This window comes from Filicampus tigris, chromosome 2 (assembly GCF_054856515.1).
Source record: "Filicampus tigris isolate MCC_2025a chromosome 2, RoL_Ftig_1.0, whole genome shotgun sequence".
Classification (NCBI taxonomy): domain Eukaryota; kingdom Metazoa; phylum Chordata; class Actinopteri; order Syngnathiformes; family Syngnathidae; genus Filicampus; species Filicampus tigris.
In genome coordinates this window covers 31,202,387-31,218,790 of record NC_141218.1, presented here as the reverse complement: position 1 = coordinate 31,218,790, position 16,404 = coordinate 31,202,387, and the positions used below count along the sequence as shown (strand labels likewise).

Sequence of the window (16,404 nt, the reverse complement as noted above, 5' to 3'; positions counted from 1 at the left end):
GTGGAAGTTGACACATGATCTGCTTCTGCCGGCCGCATAAAATGATTTGGTGGGCCAAATCAGGCCCCCAGGCCTTGAGTTTGACACCTGTGATTTAGACTCTTTTGCATGTACGTTTTCTAGATGTGACAACAAGCAGTAGTACTAGCAAAACCCCACGCAAGCATTTGGAGAACATGCAAACTCCACAAATTGTGTGAAGGTCTGAGCCCAGATTCAGTCCCAAACCCTCTCAAATGCGAGCCAGATGCGCAAGCCTCAAATACACCGTGCTGCACTTATGTGGAAACGTTATGGGAGAATTGCTCATTGGCGATCCATGATGCAAGTAGTTAGTCTGTCTGACTCACTGTTTTGAGGTTCACCTGTCACCTTAAAGTGACACTTGGATGAGTTTAACATTGGCACTTATATAACAGGTTTGCATATAAAAATGACATCAGTACTAAAGTGCTAGTACTAAGTTAATCCCTTTTGATACGTTGAAGTGGTCATAGGTAGGGAAGTCCACATTCATTTTGGTGCCAATTGATCACCATTTTTGGACGTTATAAGCAATGAAAGTACAATGATTTCCAATGGAGAGTTTGTAATTGGTCTCCAGTGACTCCGACCGAACAATGATAGACCGATAGGGGGCGTGGCCATTTTCCTCATTAACAAGAGGTGTTATTCATGGAGTCACTTATTTCCTAATTTCTCCAAAATTAATGGAAAAAATAGAAAATGACAACTCTCTTCATTTTCCTGATCCAAAAATATATAAAATGAACTTGTTAGTGAAAACATGGCCATCCCGGTCCAATCAACCCTTTTTTGAAGACAAGCGACGTCGACTGCGTCATGTTTCAAAATCGGAGCAAATTGGACATTGACCAGCAGATTCCACTGTAACCTGATATTCTGATGGTATAAATTGCACACTTGAAGAATGTGGTACCATTTGCTAAAATAAACTGGAAAAATTGTGAACAAAATATGTTTTATTTGTTATAAATAGAAAGGCAGCACATTTAAGGAAAAAGACCCGCCCCTTCCAGAGGGGATGCATCCAGTGTATACTTGCAACATTCAACAATCTGTGCAAATCAGCAGACACTCAACAATTAACAGTTTGACCCCTTGCTTGAACAAATTCAAATATTCAACTCCTGATACCAGTAAGCATTGATTAGAACAGAATGACAGGTTCGGTTCAGTTCAGAACGTGTTGATTTGCAAAACCTGAGCTTTAACATTCAGACATGTAATGCTTTGCTTCTCGGGTGGTCTTTGGGGGCTCTAGTTAAACTCGTGGATGACGGGGCTGGCAGAAGAGTAGAGCTTCCTCTTGACCAGCTTGTACTCTGGTCTCAGCTTGAACACTTTACTGCTCTCAAAGATGTGCTTGAGCGCTGGCCAGCCGTCGTTCACGTCCGCCCTAAACACGACAGACAGCTCAAATGTCGGGGTGACGCTCGAGTCGGGGAAAACGCAGCCCAAAGACTTGAGGCCGTTCTTGGTCTCCACGTAGAGTCTGATGGAGGCGCCCCGCAGCCCGCACGGCTCATCCGTGGAGGAGCGGAGCACGTCACGACCGACCCTGGCGGTCATCTGGCGGGGGAGAAGCAGCACCTTGCACTGGAGCACGGGCGCCTTGGCCTCGGTCAGGCAGCGCTCGATGTGGCGCGTCAAATCTTGTTGAAGGACTCGTTCATCCTGCTCCAAACCAGCATCCATGTTGGGAGCTGTGAAGGACAGCATTAACACGTTTCTTTAGTGAAACCATTGGAAAATAAGAGAATGCAGTGAACCCATGCTATAGTGCAGATTTGAAGGCAATCTTTTTTTCTTTTTTAGTATACATAGATTTGTGTGCCTTCAATGTAGTATACTGAGCTGCAGCATGCCGGGTACCTTTGAGCTCTACTGAAGATACAGCGTAATTAAGAGAAGACGAAGAGATGTCCCAAACTAAGCATTGAGAATACATGCCTGTCAGTTATTATGTTGTATGGTTTGGTTGGACATTGTTGCGTTTAAACATATACACAGTTGAATTCTCTTTGGCTGCATGTGATGCAATTCCGTGTGCGTTCATCTAGCAGCTGTGTAAGGATTGTAATTACCATTAACATCTATGCTAATTTATGTTAGCTCATCCAAGGCGTTGTATATTGTCGTTACAACAGTAGATTTTCGTTTTATTTAAATATAAAGTTGAATTATTTTATGAGTCTACTTTACAGTAAACTTCAACTGGGAGTGACATAAACATTTTGAAGCAAGCATGTGTTGCCTCTAATTTGTAGAATGGTGCAAGCAGTCGTCATTTGTTTCTCAAAATGACAATAAACGATAGTTTCCCATTTCTTGGCAAGAGCGCAAGCTCTAAAGATTACTTGAAAAGCAACCATTTAAAAAAGATTTTAAAAAATTATATATATATATATATATATATATAGTTTTGTTAAAAATATGTATTCATGATTGTTGAGCGTCACCAGGAGAGAAACTGAACTGCTCAGCATGACATCAGCTGATTCAATAACCGCATCACTTACATCAGAAAGCCTTCGCTTGGTGCGCCTTGCGCTGCATAACCTAGTTCGAACAACTCCAAATAAAACTCAAGATAGAGGTGGCATCCGAAGTTATTTACTGTACATAACTAGTTTGTATACTTACAATTTAAAATGCTGCGGGTCTCGTCGCAACTGTCTACGCTTCCCCGTCGGAGCGAACTGCCTTCTTCGTCTTCTTGACGCAGCGATGCGAGCCTGAAAAAGTACGTTCCTATCATGTTCGTGACGCTTTCTTCTTCTCCCAAGACGGGCACCTTTTTCCCAATAAGAGCCGCGGTATAGACCATCGTGATTCCTGATTGTACAACTCCGGTATCTCGTCCGGACGTTTACTTTCTTTCGTCTCCATGTATTGAATGAGCGGCGTCAAGCGAGTGAATCTGCGGATGCGAGCCGAGCAGTGTTTATAGCGGAGGAGTTGCTTGCATCAGCTGAGGTCGCGCGTGTGGGCGGGGCTTTGAGCTGTCGAAAGTTCGCGAAGCGTGTCACGAAACTTGCCTAGACGTTACAACCGCCGCCCGCCAGTTTAGAAGTGGCATGGAACAAGATCTAGCTCAGCAACAAGGAACCTGAAATACACAAATAACATGTGAGTGTAAAAACTTTGGGGACCACTCATGTATGCAGTCAAACAAATTGTAACGAGACCTTTGTGGACACCCGAAGTGAATAAATTGATGCATCAAAAGTCAAAAACATTTCAGAACTATACACGAGTCTTTCCATAGTTGGAGGTCAATTTAACCAACATTAACATTAAGAATTAACACCAAAAAAAAAACCTTATAGTCTGCCATTTCATTGTATGTTTTCAAGAAGAAAAATAATGGTAATAGATCCGCTCGGCAAAATCATCAACTGCACACTTTTTGAGATATTTAAATTTTTTCATCATATAGTTTGCTGTGTTAGGTGCAACCATGTTACAGATAACTAAGCACCTGAAACTTGACAAATGAATAAAATGAAATTTTATTTTAAATTTTCTGGAATACGACGAGTTGATTTGAAATGTTGAGATTTGTGTGTTGTATTCGATATGGAAGTTGGTCATCAACAAGAAAAAAAACACTTTATGGGTTTTCAAGAACTATTTGTTATTTTAAATAATATTTAGGAAATACTTTTACTCCAGCTACAGACATATTTTTGTCATAACTATAATTTACATAAACGCAAGTTTTCCATTGGGAGAGACATAAAATTTCCTCCAATTTTATAACGAAGCATGTCGCTGGCATAGGGCCGAATTCTTGTACCTCCAAAATAATCACTTTTCAGTGGACCAAATTAAATAAAAATAAAACAGACTCAGGCTCTGTTAATTTTTTTTAACAACAACAATCAACAAATATTAACACATACACCACATACAGTACTATTCTATCGGTAGTGGCAGAGTAAAATTATGTCTGAATAATTCATCTTTATTTTCCTACAGTATTTTGAAAATTCTGTCAGGAATATTACAGGGCAGCACGCGTTTGACTGTATATATACTCAATATTAATTCTTCAAAGAATAAATCACTCACAGACTTATTTACTTAGCAGTGACCGTTCAACAATGCACATTGCACACATACATACGGACACATATATTTTTACATAAAGCCGCAAGCGTGCAATAAAGTTGTTGCTAGTTTTAGTATGCGCATTACATCATAATCTGGCGATGAAACTTCACTTTGTGCTGCGGTTTAGCGTGAAGTACAGTTGCACTGAAGCGTGGGGAATGTGAGCGTGTAGCCAGGTTTCTGTGATTAACAAATGCAACAGTATCAAACTTAGCCATCTCCCGCTAGTTGTTGCACTGATTCGCTAGCTAACAGCCAGTCCCAGTGATCATTTGTCCCAACAGCCCGACCCGATTCTACATGTTGAACCGGCCGAACAACAACTGTTCGACGCCCCGACAACAGCTCCAACTTTACGACGTTGCGCGCTACACCAAACAGACGGCGGGTACCGACTTTCCGACGGCCGACGTCGGATTGGTATGTAGAGGCCTTTACACATCTGGCGTCAGAGTGTGAGTCGTTAGCATCTACCTTAACCTAGCCGCATTGCCCATCTCGGTGGCTCCGCTTTTTCTTTACGTTGCCTTCACCACCTACGACGCCTGACAGACCCGACAACAATCCGCACAGGTCCGGCTATCTAAGTGCGGTTAAAAGTCGCTCGAACTCTTACATTTATACTGTAATCCAATGTCGATTAAATCCACATGATTACATATTTCAGCAGGGAAGGTAATATTACTATAATAAAAAAAATAATGGCCGGCTGACTGCCGAGGCAGCCTCGGCTGCGGCTCTCAAGCTTCAGTGGGAATAGAATGCCACGTTATATGCGTGTATTAGACGCGATCACATTGCCAGACTGAAAAAAAAAATCAGAATGCGTTTACCCTGGTATTGTTCAGGGTGTATCTGGCCCACGGGCCGTGGTTTGGGGGCCTCTGTCCTAAAAAAAATGTCTACTCCTCCAGAAAAGGCACAACGTGTTCGTGTGTGTGTGTGTGTGTGTCTATTGAAACATAACAGGATACACAGACTCAGTGAAACTGCAGGATTGGATATGGAAGACAATCATGGTCCTTTCGGTGAGATGCGTGCATGGCACATGAAGTGTACAGAGAGAGACTGTGTTGCTTAAAGGATGCCCATCTTTTAGAGAAAAAAAGCTTCTCAACCTACTCAGCATTTTGTAAATTTTACCACATATTAGTCTATTCATTCGCTTTTGTAAAAAACTTGTTAAATTGTAAAGTGACTTAATGGAAAGCCTATGTCTATATTAAGGAAGAAAAATATAGTTTGGTTCCTGGAGCGCCCTATTAAATATGAAGCAACATTGGAAAGTGTAATTACAGGTGAGTTATTAAGCATTTAATGTTAGAAAGATTTTTGCGCAATGGCTTGATCTAAATAGAAATGAGACCTACGATTCGATATCTTGACTCGTACATTGACACAAGATCCAGATACATTTGTGTTTTTCCTGGATAAAAACTTATAATAAGTTTAAGATGAATGCTTTTCTTTAAACACTAATGACCTGACGACAATGCTACGATGTGTTTGTGCAGCCGTCGAAACCGTTTTTTTTAATGTGACAACTTTGTGGAAATGTATTGCCATTCTGTTTTGCAATCTGCCTCCACACAAGATGGCGCTGAGGCTGCGGTCGCGTGGCCCCAGCAGGTCTAGACTCGTGATGTGAGCTTTGCCTTACTCACAGTTGAGTAACACCTGCCAGACTCACAAATACGTTCAGTAATTGCCTGCGGTGTGTTTTATCTTAAACCTCTATTGTAATTTTGAAAATGTTCTCCTCATACTTAATTATCTTTAAGGTCACCTCACAACTGCTAGCGTTACTTTTGCAACATGGCACCTTTCAGTCATGGATGTCACTTCCAAAAACATGTAGAGAGGAAATTATTACCGGGACCTACCTGACATTTCTAACGGCTCAGTCATGAAGTCCGTATTGTATGGGACATTATGGAAAGCACCAACTGCTGAGTCACGGGCTGTGAAAAATTTCCGTTCTCATCATTGATGAAGTGAAAAGTTGTTTTTCGTAGAGAATTACAGGGAAAATGACAAGGACACGTACAATAAGCAGTGGTGACTGTGACATAGTGGTCTGATACAATTGGCAATGTAATACAGTATTCCTTTTATGTAGCTGGAACGCAAACCTTCATCAAACAATCAAGTGTTATTTATACAGCACTTTTCATACAAGCAGTTGGAGCACAAAGTGCTTTCCACTGTGAACGGCAGGGTAAAAAGACACACGCCCACTCAAACAGCAAATGATTTATGCAGAAATGTCTGGAATGAAAAAACAAGACCCAGCTGTATCTGCCAGAAGATAAACAGTGCCATGAAACACGTTCATCAAGGCTTGCATGAAGGTGTTTGACTTTGCTCTTAAAAATGTCATCAGCTTTTGTCATCAGCGAGCACTTTCCACAGGTATCGACCTTAAACTCATAAAAATGTTTCTCAGTCTTAACGAATGTACCGACTCAACCAGTTTGATATATTTATATATATATTTTAACCCTTTGTTAACGGTGCCCGGGAATATTCCGACGAATCAGGTCATTTCATTCACAGCGCACTGAATGGACTTTTTTTTTTTTCAAAGATTAAAAGAATCACTGATGAGCATCATAAATTGTCTTTTTGCCAGCATTGAACAAAAACCACTTCAGATCTCCATGAAATTAATTACCCTTTTTTTTCTCGAAATATATTCTGATTAAACATGGGCGTTTTTTAAAAAACATTAACAAAGGAATCACTGGCGCGCATCATAAATTGCCTGATTGCCAACATTGGCCAAAAAGCATTGCGGATATCCATGAAATTAATTTTCTCTTTATTCTTTGAAATGTACTCTGATTAAAGTAAAAGACTCAGTGCATCCTTTGTGATATTTCATAGCGGATCAGAAATGTTTTTTAAAAATCCCTAACCGGCATCAAACCCTCAAAGCTCCAATCATCCGATATCACAAAGAGAATGATTAAACTGGCTTGTTTAGTTCAGCCCGGAACACTGACACTCATTGTTAGAATAGCGTCAGCATGTCAGCTGATGTCAGCTGCTTACAATGTAATGATTGGTGGAGAACAAGTCTGACCTGTCCCAGTAGTCATCCCTCTATGTGAACTTGTGCATCTACATTAAGTGTTCAGCTTAAAGAAACAACAACAACACAAGCACACACAACAAAGCCAAGCCAAATGGTCAAAACACAAGCTCCAGCACTAAATTTGCAAGAAATACAACTGTCCAATTGAAGAACTTATACTTTCAGTCCCAAATGAATGGGCTAGCATTGTAGCTAGTATCTTGTATTAAAATATCTGTATTAGATAGCTGTATTAACTCTTTTCAGGGCCGAAGAGGCAATGTAGGTCACCCTTCCTATGGGTTCACCAGCTGTGGGAGGGGCCAAGGGTCTAAGTTTCTTCGGAGCTGGGTATAGCGGTCTTGGCAGTCAGATACAAAACTACGGAAGCTGGTTGTGGAATGTCACCTCTCTGGCAGAAAATGATCCTGAGCTGGTGTGCTAGATCCAGAGGGTCCAACTAGATATAATTTGCCTCGACACACATCTTAGGCTCTGGTGCCAGAAAGGCTTGAGAGATTTTGGACTCTCTTCCACTCTGGAGTGCCTCTGGAGGCACCAAGCAGGTGTGGGCAAACCTTTTGCCCCACGGCTTGGTAGCTGTACATTAGGGTTCACCCCCGTGAGCGAGAAGGTAGCCTCCCTCCGACCTCGGTCAGGGGCCTTGATTGTTGTTTGTGACTGTGCGCCAAACAGCAGCTCAAAGCACCCACCCTTTTTTGAGAGCACTTCTGCTGGGCGACTTCACTGCTCACGTGGGCAATGACTAGGAAAGGCTTGATTAGGAAGTGTCCCCTCTGAGCCGAACCCGAGTTGTGCTTTGTTATTGGATTTATGTGATTGTCACTGATTGTCCATGTCCTGTTGAAGGCAGGGAACTTTGGCCAAAGTGGGCCATGTTCCATGTGGCCTTAATGTAGTCGTTGCATGTCTTGCTGGCAATCCCTGAACCCGTTGGTGGACGCAAGCACTAAGCAAAGTCGTCAATACAATACAATACAATACAAATTGTTTATTTATAAAGCACATTTCATAGAAGGTAGAGCTGTAACAAAGCACTTTACATGAACAAAATAGCAATAATGCAACAACAAAGACAGTGAAAGCAATAAATCAAAACACAAATTATTATATGCAGTAGACACCGAAAACAGCAGAAAAGTGTCAGTCTCACGTCGGGTCAAAAGCCAAAGAAGAGAAATGTGTCTTCAAACGAGTTTTAAAAACGGACAGTGAGGGGGATCGCCTAACATCTAATGGGAGGTCATTCCAGAGGGAAGGACCGGCAAAAGAAAAGGCTCGATCCCCTCTGAGGCTTCGCTTAGTTCTCGGCACCTCCAATGACGGGTGTTTGTCAAAACATGAAAAAGAGAGCAAGAGAGTGAGGGGTTGGGGCCAGTTTATGTGTGCCCATGCGTATGTGACTCTTTGCAGTAACACTGTAAAAGTTGTGGCTCCTAGCCTCTGACTCACTCACCTATAGTCAACTGTGATAAGCTTGAGCTCACATCTCACATTGGGCTAGCACTGTGTTTTTCAAACTTTTTTGAGTCAAGGCACATTTATTTCATTGAAAAAAATCCCGCGGCACACGGCCAGCTGAAATTGTGAAAAGCTCATTTTAACAATATAAGTGTTATATTGTTTGTACAATCATTTTTAATATGGAAGAATGACGTTATATTATAACATCTTGAATAGAAATTAAATAAACCCAAAGAAAAAACTATTGTATAATGTTTCATATTGATACTCAGTGTGAAACATGGGCCTGTTTGGAGAAACATGCGTCACTAATTCGCTTGTCTCTAAACAAAGACAATTAGCTACCTGCTGCTGCTGCTGCTGCTACCTGCTGGTATGGAAGAGTACTACAATGTAGCAAAGACATGATTACGTTGCCAGGCGCTAGACCGCACAGGCACACGAATTAGATAATTTCCCTCAGCACACACGACAATATCGCCACCAGTCCTACACCAGTGTGCCGCGGCACAGAGTTTGAAAAACACTGGGCTAGCAAGTGGCATCGATTGGCTAACAGTTTTTTAGGCTGTCACTTCAACGTTAAGGTTTCACAATGGTTAACGTCTTTTTAGACTTGTGTGACAGTTAAATGAGATTACAAGCCGCTTCTGCCACAAAACAAGCTGTCAGATTTAAAAGTTTATCGCCTACAAAATGGACGTCCGTCATAGGTGGATAGGCGTGGTCGAATGTGGTAGACGGAAACGCTAACGGAAGCCCGTTTAAAATGATAGGTGGACCAGCCTAAATACCGAACTTTATATACGATAGCTTAAAATGTGCGTGTTATCAAAGCCGCTGCTGTCAAATGTAAGTAAAATTGGTTTGTATTACAATCTACCACAGCACCAGTTAAGTGGAAAAAAAATACTCCATTGTTTGGAATTAATCTTGTAGCCCTATGAACAAGCATAACCCCAAATGAGGTCCACATTTGAGTAAACTGTTTATTGCATAAAGTTGGGCTTCAAGTGGGAGTGACATGTCTGATGCAACCTTACAGAGCAGTTGCAGTCTGACAAACAGGTGTGGTGTCACATGCCTTATCGGATGACTTTTTTTTGCTGTACTTATTAAAATACATTGTTGTGCTGCTTGTCATGTTGTAATTAAGGCTGTGTGTTTCTATGATGTGTATTTAATGTCAACAACCAGTCTTTTTTCTTGAATACAGTATACTCTAGATTTATTTATTCATCCGCAAGGGAGATTCACAGTTCCAGCAGCCTCCACAATGAAAACAACACAAGGCAAGCAGGCATACTGAATTACTAATATATATATTTTAATTATATAAAACTAGAAATGATTTAGGTCCAGAATAATGTGCATGGTAACTTGTATGGTGAATGATATCTTTGTACTGTTGTTGTTGTTTTTACATAATCAGTGAGCTTTTGATTTTGGGCCCAGACATTTATTGAAATGTTCCCATCATTATTTTGGGAATTTGAAGGCAGTCTGCATTGACAGCGGCGTGCTTTATGGTGACATGGTGTGTAAACACACTGAACATGGACATAACAAAGCAGAGGAGAGTGTTCTCTCAGGAGATGAGAAAGAACATTATAGACCAGTATGTTGAACATTGTACATGGCAACATGTTAAAGGTAAAGTCAATAAGACAATCTCCAAGCAGCTTGATGTTCCTGTGACTGCAGTTCCATGTTATTCAGAAATGTAAGATCCACATGACTGTAGCCAACCTCTCTGGGTGTGGACACAGGAGGAAAATGGATGACCAATTAAAGAGATGGCTCCTAGGAATGGTTAAAATAAAAAAGAGCACGGCACAAGCTTCAAAGACATTAAAGGTGAAAGCCAACGTTAAGATAAATTGCAAGATCACACCATTCGTCATTGTTTGAGTCAAAGTGAACTTCAGGGGAGACAACCAAGAAGGACACCACTGTTGAAAATAATTCATAAAGATGTGATACGTATTGGAGTTTGCCAAATTGCATGTTGACAAGCCAAAACGTTCCTCGGAGAATAGATGGGCATATGAGACAAAACTGCAACTTTTTCCAAGGCACATAAACTTGAGGTTCACAGATGCATAAATGAAGCATACAAAAAAAAGAACACTGTCCCTACTTTGCTACATCTGGCACAGGGTGTGTTCAATCTGACTCTCATGGTATTCTAGGGAGGGTTATCTTGGTCTTAGTCGCAAGTCATGGGTCTTGCAACAGGATAATTACCCAAGACAAAGCAAACATCACCAAAGAACGGCTAAAAGCCACTCTTTGCACTATTCTGAAGTGATCTTTTATGAGTCCTGATCCAAATCCTTTTGAACATCTGTGAAAGGAGCTGAATGTAGTCCGGAGAAAGCACCCGTCAAAACAGGGACAACTGCAGCAGCTTGCTCATGAAGAGTGGGCCAAAGCACCTGCTGAGATATGCAGAAGTCTCACTGAAAGTTACAAAAATTGTTTGATTGCAGTAATTGCCTCAAAAGATCATGCTACAAATTATTAAGTTTGAAAATACCATCTTTTTTTTGTCCAGGTCTGATTCATGAGTTTTTTTTGGTTTTGTTTTTTTAAATAATTCTCTTGAGCCACAATTCAAAAGCTATGTCTGGTTGTCATTGTTTGATTTTCGTTAAATTTTCGTTTTTCAGTGTACTGTTTTGTTAATGGATGGCTGGATGGACCATGTAACCATGTCTTACAAGTAGATGGCGCTGTCACTGTGCTTTACTGAACTGTTCCTTCATGGCCAAATGATCCTATTTGCCCAGTTGTTGGTAATATTGCTGAACGTCTGTAGGCTATAGATTGTTCCATATTCTAATTACACGAACCATTCTCAATTTGTGGTATCCATGCCCCAGGTACCATTTAATGAGATATTACCCAATTTTTAATTAGACTATCAGAGAGGTATTCGTTTAACCGTGCTTAATTTTTTGTTTCAATTTCTACTGGTGTAGAACTAAACTGTAACGTACTGACTGTTTAATATTTTTGGTCTTTTGCTTTAGCTTGAGTGTTCTTCAAATGTATTAGACCGCCTGCCATAGATAGACTGTCCATTCAGCATCATGAGGTTCTTCAATTCTGACTCTTTCAATTTGAGTAAGCTCTCACCGTCCGTCCATTTTTGTTGTTTAAAGCGGAAGTCAACCCAAACATATATTTTGGGGTGGGCCCGCATAGAACATATTCTGGAAAAAAATATGTGTGGGTTGACCTCCCTTTAAATAGTAGTTGTCCTCATTAGGGTCGTGGGTTACTTGAAGTCTACCCTAGCTGACCTTGGGCAAAAGGACAATTTTGTCTTCAAAGAACATGCAAACTCCACAAAGGAAGAAGCTGATAACCCCGAACCTCAGAACTGTGAGGCAGACATGCTATCCATCCATCCATAGACATTCTGAACATTATGGGAGGCGGTGTGGTGTTGTGCAGTGCTATGCCTCTCTACCGACAGTAGAAAAAGAATAAGGAAGAGAGGCCAAGCGTTTTCACGCCGGATGTTTCCCCCCCAACGCAGGAGGAGTAAAGGAAGAAGCCTGAGTGACCCGCGGCGGCGCCTCGATCCAACGCTCGGTCTGTAAACATGTCGCTATCGCCCTTGTGGCGGTCTGCCCCTTGGGTTTTTTGATAATGTGGCCCCCGGAATAATTTCGTTGAATAGCCCTGGCACACACCCTCCGGTGTGAGTGGTGGTCTAGTACCTTTGTTAAGAACAGAGTGCACAGATTAAGGCTCTCTGGATCTCTTTCAGTTATTCAAGATGTACAATTTTTGCAACCCTTATAAAGTAACAAATAAGTAATTCGGATAACACTGATTAGGAACAAACCAAATTACAGCACAATTAATTCAGTGGGGTTCAGCTTTTGCTTTTGTTCTTCTATTACACCGTAGAAACTATTGGTTGCAGGCCCTACATCTCAAGCGCTCAATTCAGGTTTTCATAGAGATCATGTTGTCCTCAGAATCCAACTTGGGAGATTTCATTTAAAGGGACACTTGGATGAGCTTAACATTGGCACTTATATAAAAGGTTTGCATGTAAAAATTACATCAGTACTAAAATACTGCGCCCAAAAGACTCTGTAGTGATTTATGGGCTTTTTTTGTGATTCGATTTACAACAAATTGCCCCGCCCCTTTTTGGGGCTGGGCTTGTTATTTTTTCGGTCTCGGCGGTCTATTTCACGGGAGGGAGGCAAGCTGGTAATATTATTCGCTTTGTCAGTTCTGTTGTCTAAAACGGCGACCGATCGCCACCAAAATGCAAATGCACATTACTACTTTTGTCCACTTCAACCTGTGAAAGTATAAAAGTGTTCTGCACAATAGTTTGGATTTATTGACATCAAACGTGATCTCATCATGATCACCTCCACAAAATCAAAAATACCCTGGCGATTGCTCCTCCACTTTCACAAGCTGAAGCGGACAAGAGCATGAATGCGCACACGAAGCCCGACTGGCTATATTCAGCTACGCTAAAAATCTCCACCCCCCATAGTCCCCGGACACCAAGAATGTCACAACATCACCTCTGAGTGGAGCCCACACCCTTTGGAAGGTGTCAGGCAAAAGAAAAGGCATCCACGCTGCCCCTTGTTATGTAGCATAAGCTAGAACTGTGGTAAACTCCCTTAAACATTTGTGCTTCATGTATTGTATGTGAGATGTGTCAGAAAAGGCCCAGGATTATTGTAACTAGTGTTGTTCCGATGCCATTTTGTGGCCCCGATACCGATTCCAATACCCAGCTGTGCGGTATCGGCCGATGCCGATACCGTACCGATACCAGACTTTTGGGAAAAAAAAAAAGAAGATATATATGAGCTTTTTTTTTTCTTGTAATTCTAAAGAACTGCATACTCACTTGTATGTAAAACCATTGCTATCATGGCTTGGTCAGACTTAAAAACCTTTGTGAAACAGGAAAAAATAAGAAATAATATACACGAGGTATCTTTGAGAGGGATTGTGTCCGATTAATTACAAAAGCTACAGGACATTATTATAAAAGTTTGTTTTGAGTACTGTATTAGTGACGCATCGCAACAACTTCCGCTCCCAAATCCACTTTCAAAACCAAAAACAAGCAGTGGAAAAATCCAACAAGTTCAACTCCAAAATCCAAAAATGAGCAGGGATTGTTGTTGCGGTCCATTCCCCTTGTTCATGCTCGCTGCCGCCGCCGCCGCCACTACCGCCACCGGCGCCGCTGCCGCCGCCAACTCTTGGTGCTCGTTCACATGTTTTTTCCTCAAATGTTTTATCAGGTTTGACGTATTGAACCTGGCCACTTCCACCTCTTGCAACTTTCGCACCGCTAATTTTGCACTTAGCTGTTGTACTCGCTGGAGTTTCTATGTTGAAGTACAGTAGTTCCATATCGCCGCCGACATTATTTCTCCTGTACCTCACTGTTTTTTTTTCTCTCAACATGAAAAAGCAGCCCCGCCATTGGTTAAGAGCGTCCGTTCTGGGCCAATAGCAACGGCTAATACTGAACAGACACCACACACCAGTGTCATGAATCAGCAAGATACAAGGCGGTGCATTCAATGTAAATTGAGCGGGGTTTGTTGTTGCGGTCAATTTCCCTTGTTAATGCTCGCTGCCACCGCCGCCGCCGCAAACTCTTGGTGGTCGTTCACATGTTTCGTTCTCAAATGTTGCATGAGGTTTAACGTATTGAACATGGCCACTTTGGTTCCGCCTCTTGCAATGTTCGCTCTCGCTGGAGTTTCTATGTAGTTACATATCGCTGACATTATATCACACATGAAACAGCAGCAGGGAGCAAGATACAAAGCGCTGCATTCAACCTTCTCGCATCGGGAAATGGCATCAGCACGTTATTTGTACGTACTCGCAGATACCGATACAAGTATTTTAATGTGGTATCGGGATACTTCCCGATACCACATTAGTGTTGTTCCGATACCGGTATATTCTTACACCTACAAATTTTAGGTGTACCTGTCAAGTTAAGTTGTACGCTTTTGGCATAATTTGTACGGGTGGAAACATCTTTTCAAACATGTACGCCGTACATTGCGAATCTGTACGGCCAATGTCAATTTTAGCAGTGTTATCCGTTCCTGTTTTTGTTGCTTAACATAGTCGGGAGACGCAGGGGAGTGCTTTGTCCAAGGCCGTCGCACTTCGTCGAAAAGGAGGAGCCCAGTGGCCCAACAACACAAGGGTCTTCCGCGCTCTTCCTCACGCATGCGCACAAGCTGATTTTCGATCATGTGACAGCAGCCATTCGAAAATAATGTGTAGTGTGTAAGATCATATCCAGATATGTACGGGCAAATTAAATCTTTTGTAAGATTTAGTACACCCCGGGGTTGACAGTTATGCAAAATGCATCATTAAAGTTTCAATTTGGTGCCTACCTGATCATGTGCTTGCGCTTGATTTCTACAATTAGTTACGGTTCCCAAGTGGAAGAGGATATTTGTGGCTTTGGAAGTAGATCAAACAGAATAGTTGCGTGTGCTCCGCGCATCATCTCAGCGCGTCATGTTGATAAATGTCTAGTTGAATGTTGTCAGTGAAGCTCATCATGAGAACGACATCTGTTGTACAAACAGAGTCTCATCTTAGCATCAAACCTTAATTGATTCACTTTTATTTGTTCTCTCCTCCCAAAGACTCACATGAGCGACACTTCTGGGTCAGTGCCAGCCAGGGAAGCAGGATGTTCTTCTTGGTACATGAGAAACAAATAGATGCAGACATGAAATATAGGAAGTGGTGCCTTGAGATATGAGTGACAAAACCTCCTAAGTCACATTTTGTACTATTGGTCAGTCCGCATGCGTGGGTGTTACTTTTACACATTTTTGACCAAAAGTGTTGAAAATGGCTTGCTCTCTTTCACGATGCAATGCAAATGCTTGAACAACCTTGCCGTTTTTCAGGTCTATTTAAAAGTGAATATTTTGGAGGGACAAGGTTTCCATGTGACAATGTGTGACTCTGTGGTCCTAACTGGTTCCGACTTTATATGTGTGCCAGAGTGCAGATTGATAAGAAGATGCAGAGCCAGGAAAAACAGGTCACAGCCACACACTACCAAGCTCAGATAACCTATCTACTTATGTGCCAATCATCTTTTCCACAGTGGAGATGCTCAGGACGCGGTGGAGAAATTCACTCTTCCATTTACAGTATATATAGCTATAAAAAGAGGAAGCAAACACTCACCTTGTTTGGTTTGCTATGGTACAAAAATGTTCCCCTTTACTTCACTTTCAGTTTGAATTTAGTGATAGCCTGTTATAAGAACTTTGCCCTATTGTCAGAACTATGTACAAATTTGTACTTTAGAGACTGGTAGTGTAGTGGAACATGCTGATGCCCTTCACACCAATGACATGGTTTCAATTCTCTGCCGGTCCCAAGACTGGATAAAAATTGGGTGGGTGATGGTTCAGGAAGTGCCTGTGGCAAACAAATGCTGGTGACTCGCTGTGGCGACCCCTAACAGGAGCCAAAAGTCTCAACAAAAACAATGTACCGTAGGCCTGAATGGTGGTTAGCGACAGAAATGACCAATGCAGTCAGTTTGTATGCATTCATGGCAACATTAGGATATACTGTATATGTGTGTGTCAGGGGACATGGGAAGTTTCTTCTCCCGGAAATAAAGGCTCATCACCGATACC

General features: G+C 41.7%; 1 protein-coding gene across 1 annotated transcript; it reads right to left on the bottom strand.

The window, feature by feature from the left end:
* Positions 1-965: 965 nt before the first annotated feature.
* Positions 966-2,970, bottom strand: LOC147152029 (DNA damage-inducible transcript 4-like protein). Its single transcript, XM_086024643.1, has 2 exons — positions 2,668-2,970; positions 966-1,727 (listed from the first exon to the last, which is right to left on the bottom strand). The coding sequence occupies exons 1-2, from the start codon at positions 2,849-2,851 to the stop codon at positions 1,282-1,284; spliced, it is 630 nt and encodes a 209-aa protein (XP_085880769.1). The 5' UTR covers positions 2,852-2,970; the 3' UTR covers positions 966-1,281.
* Positions 2,971-16,404: the final 13,434 nt, after the last annotated feature.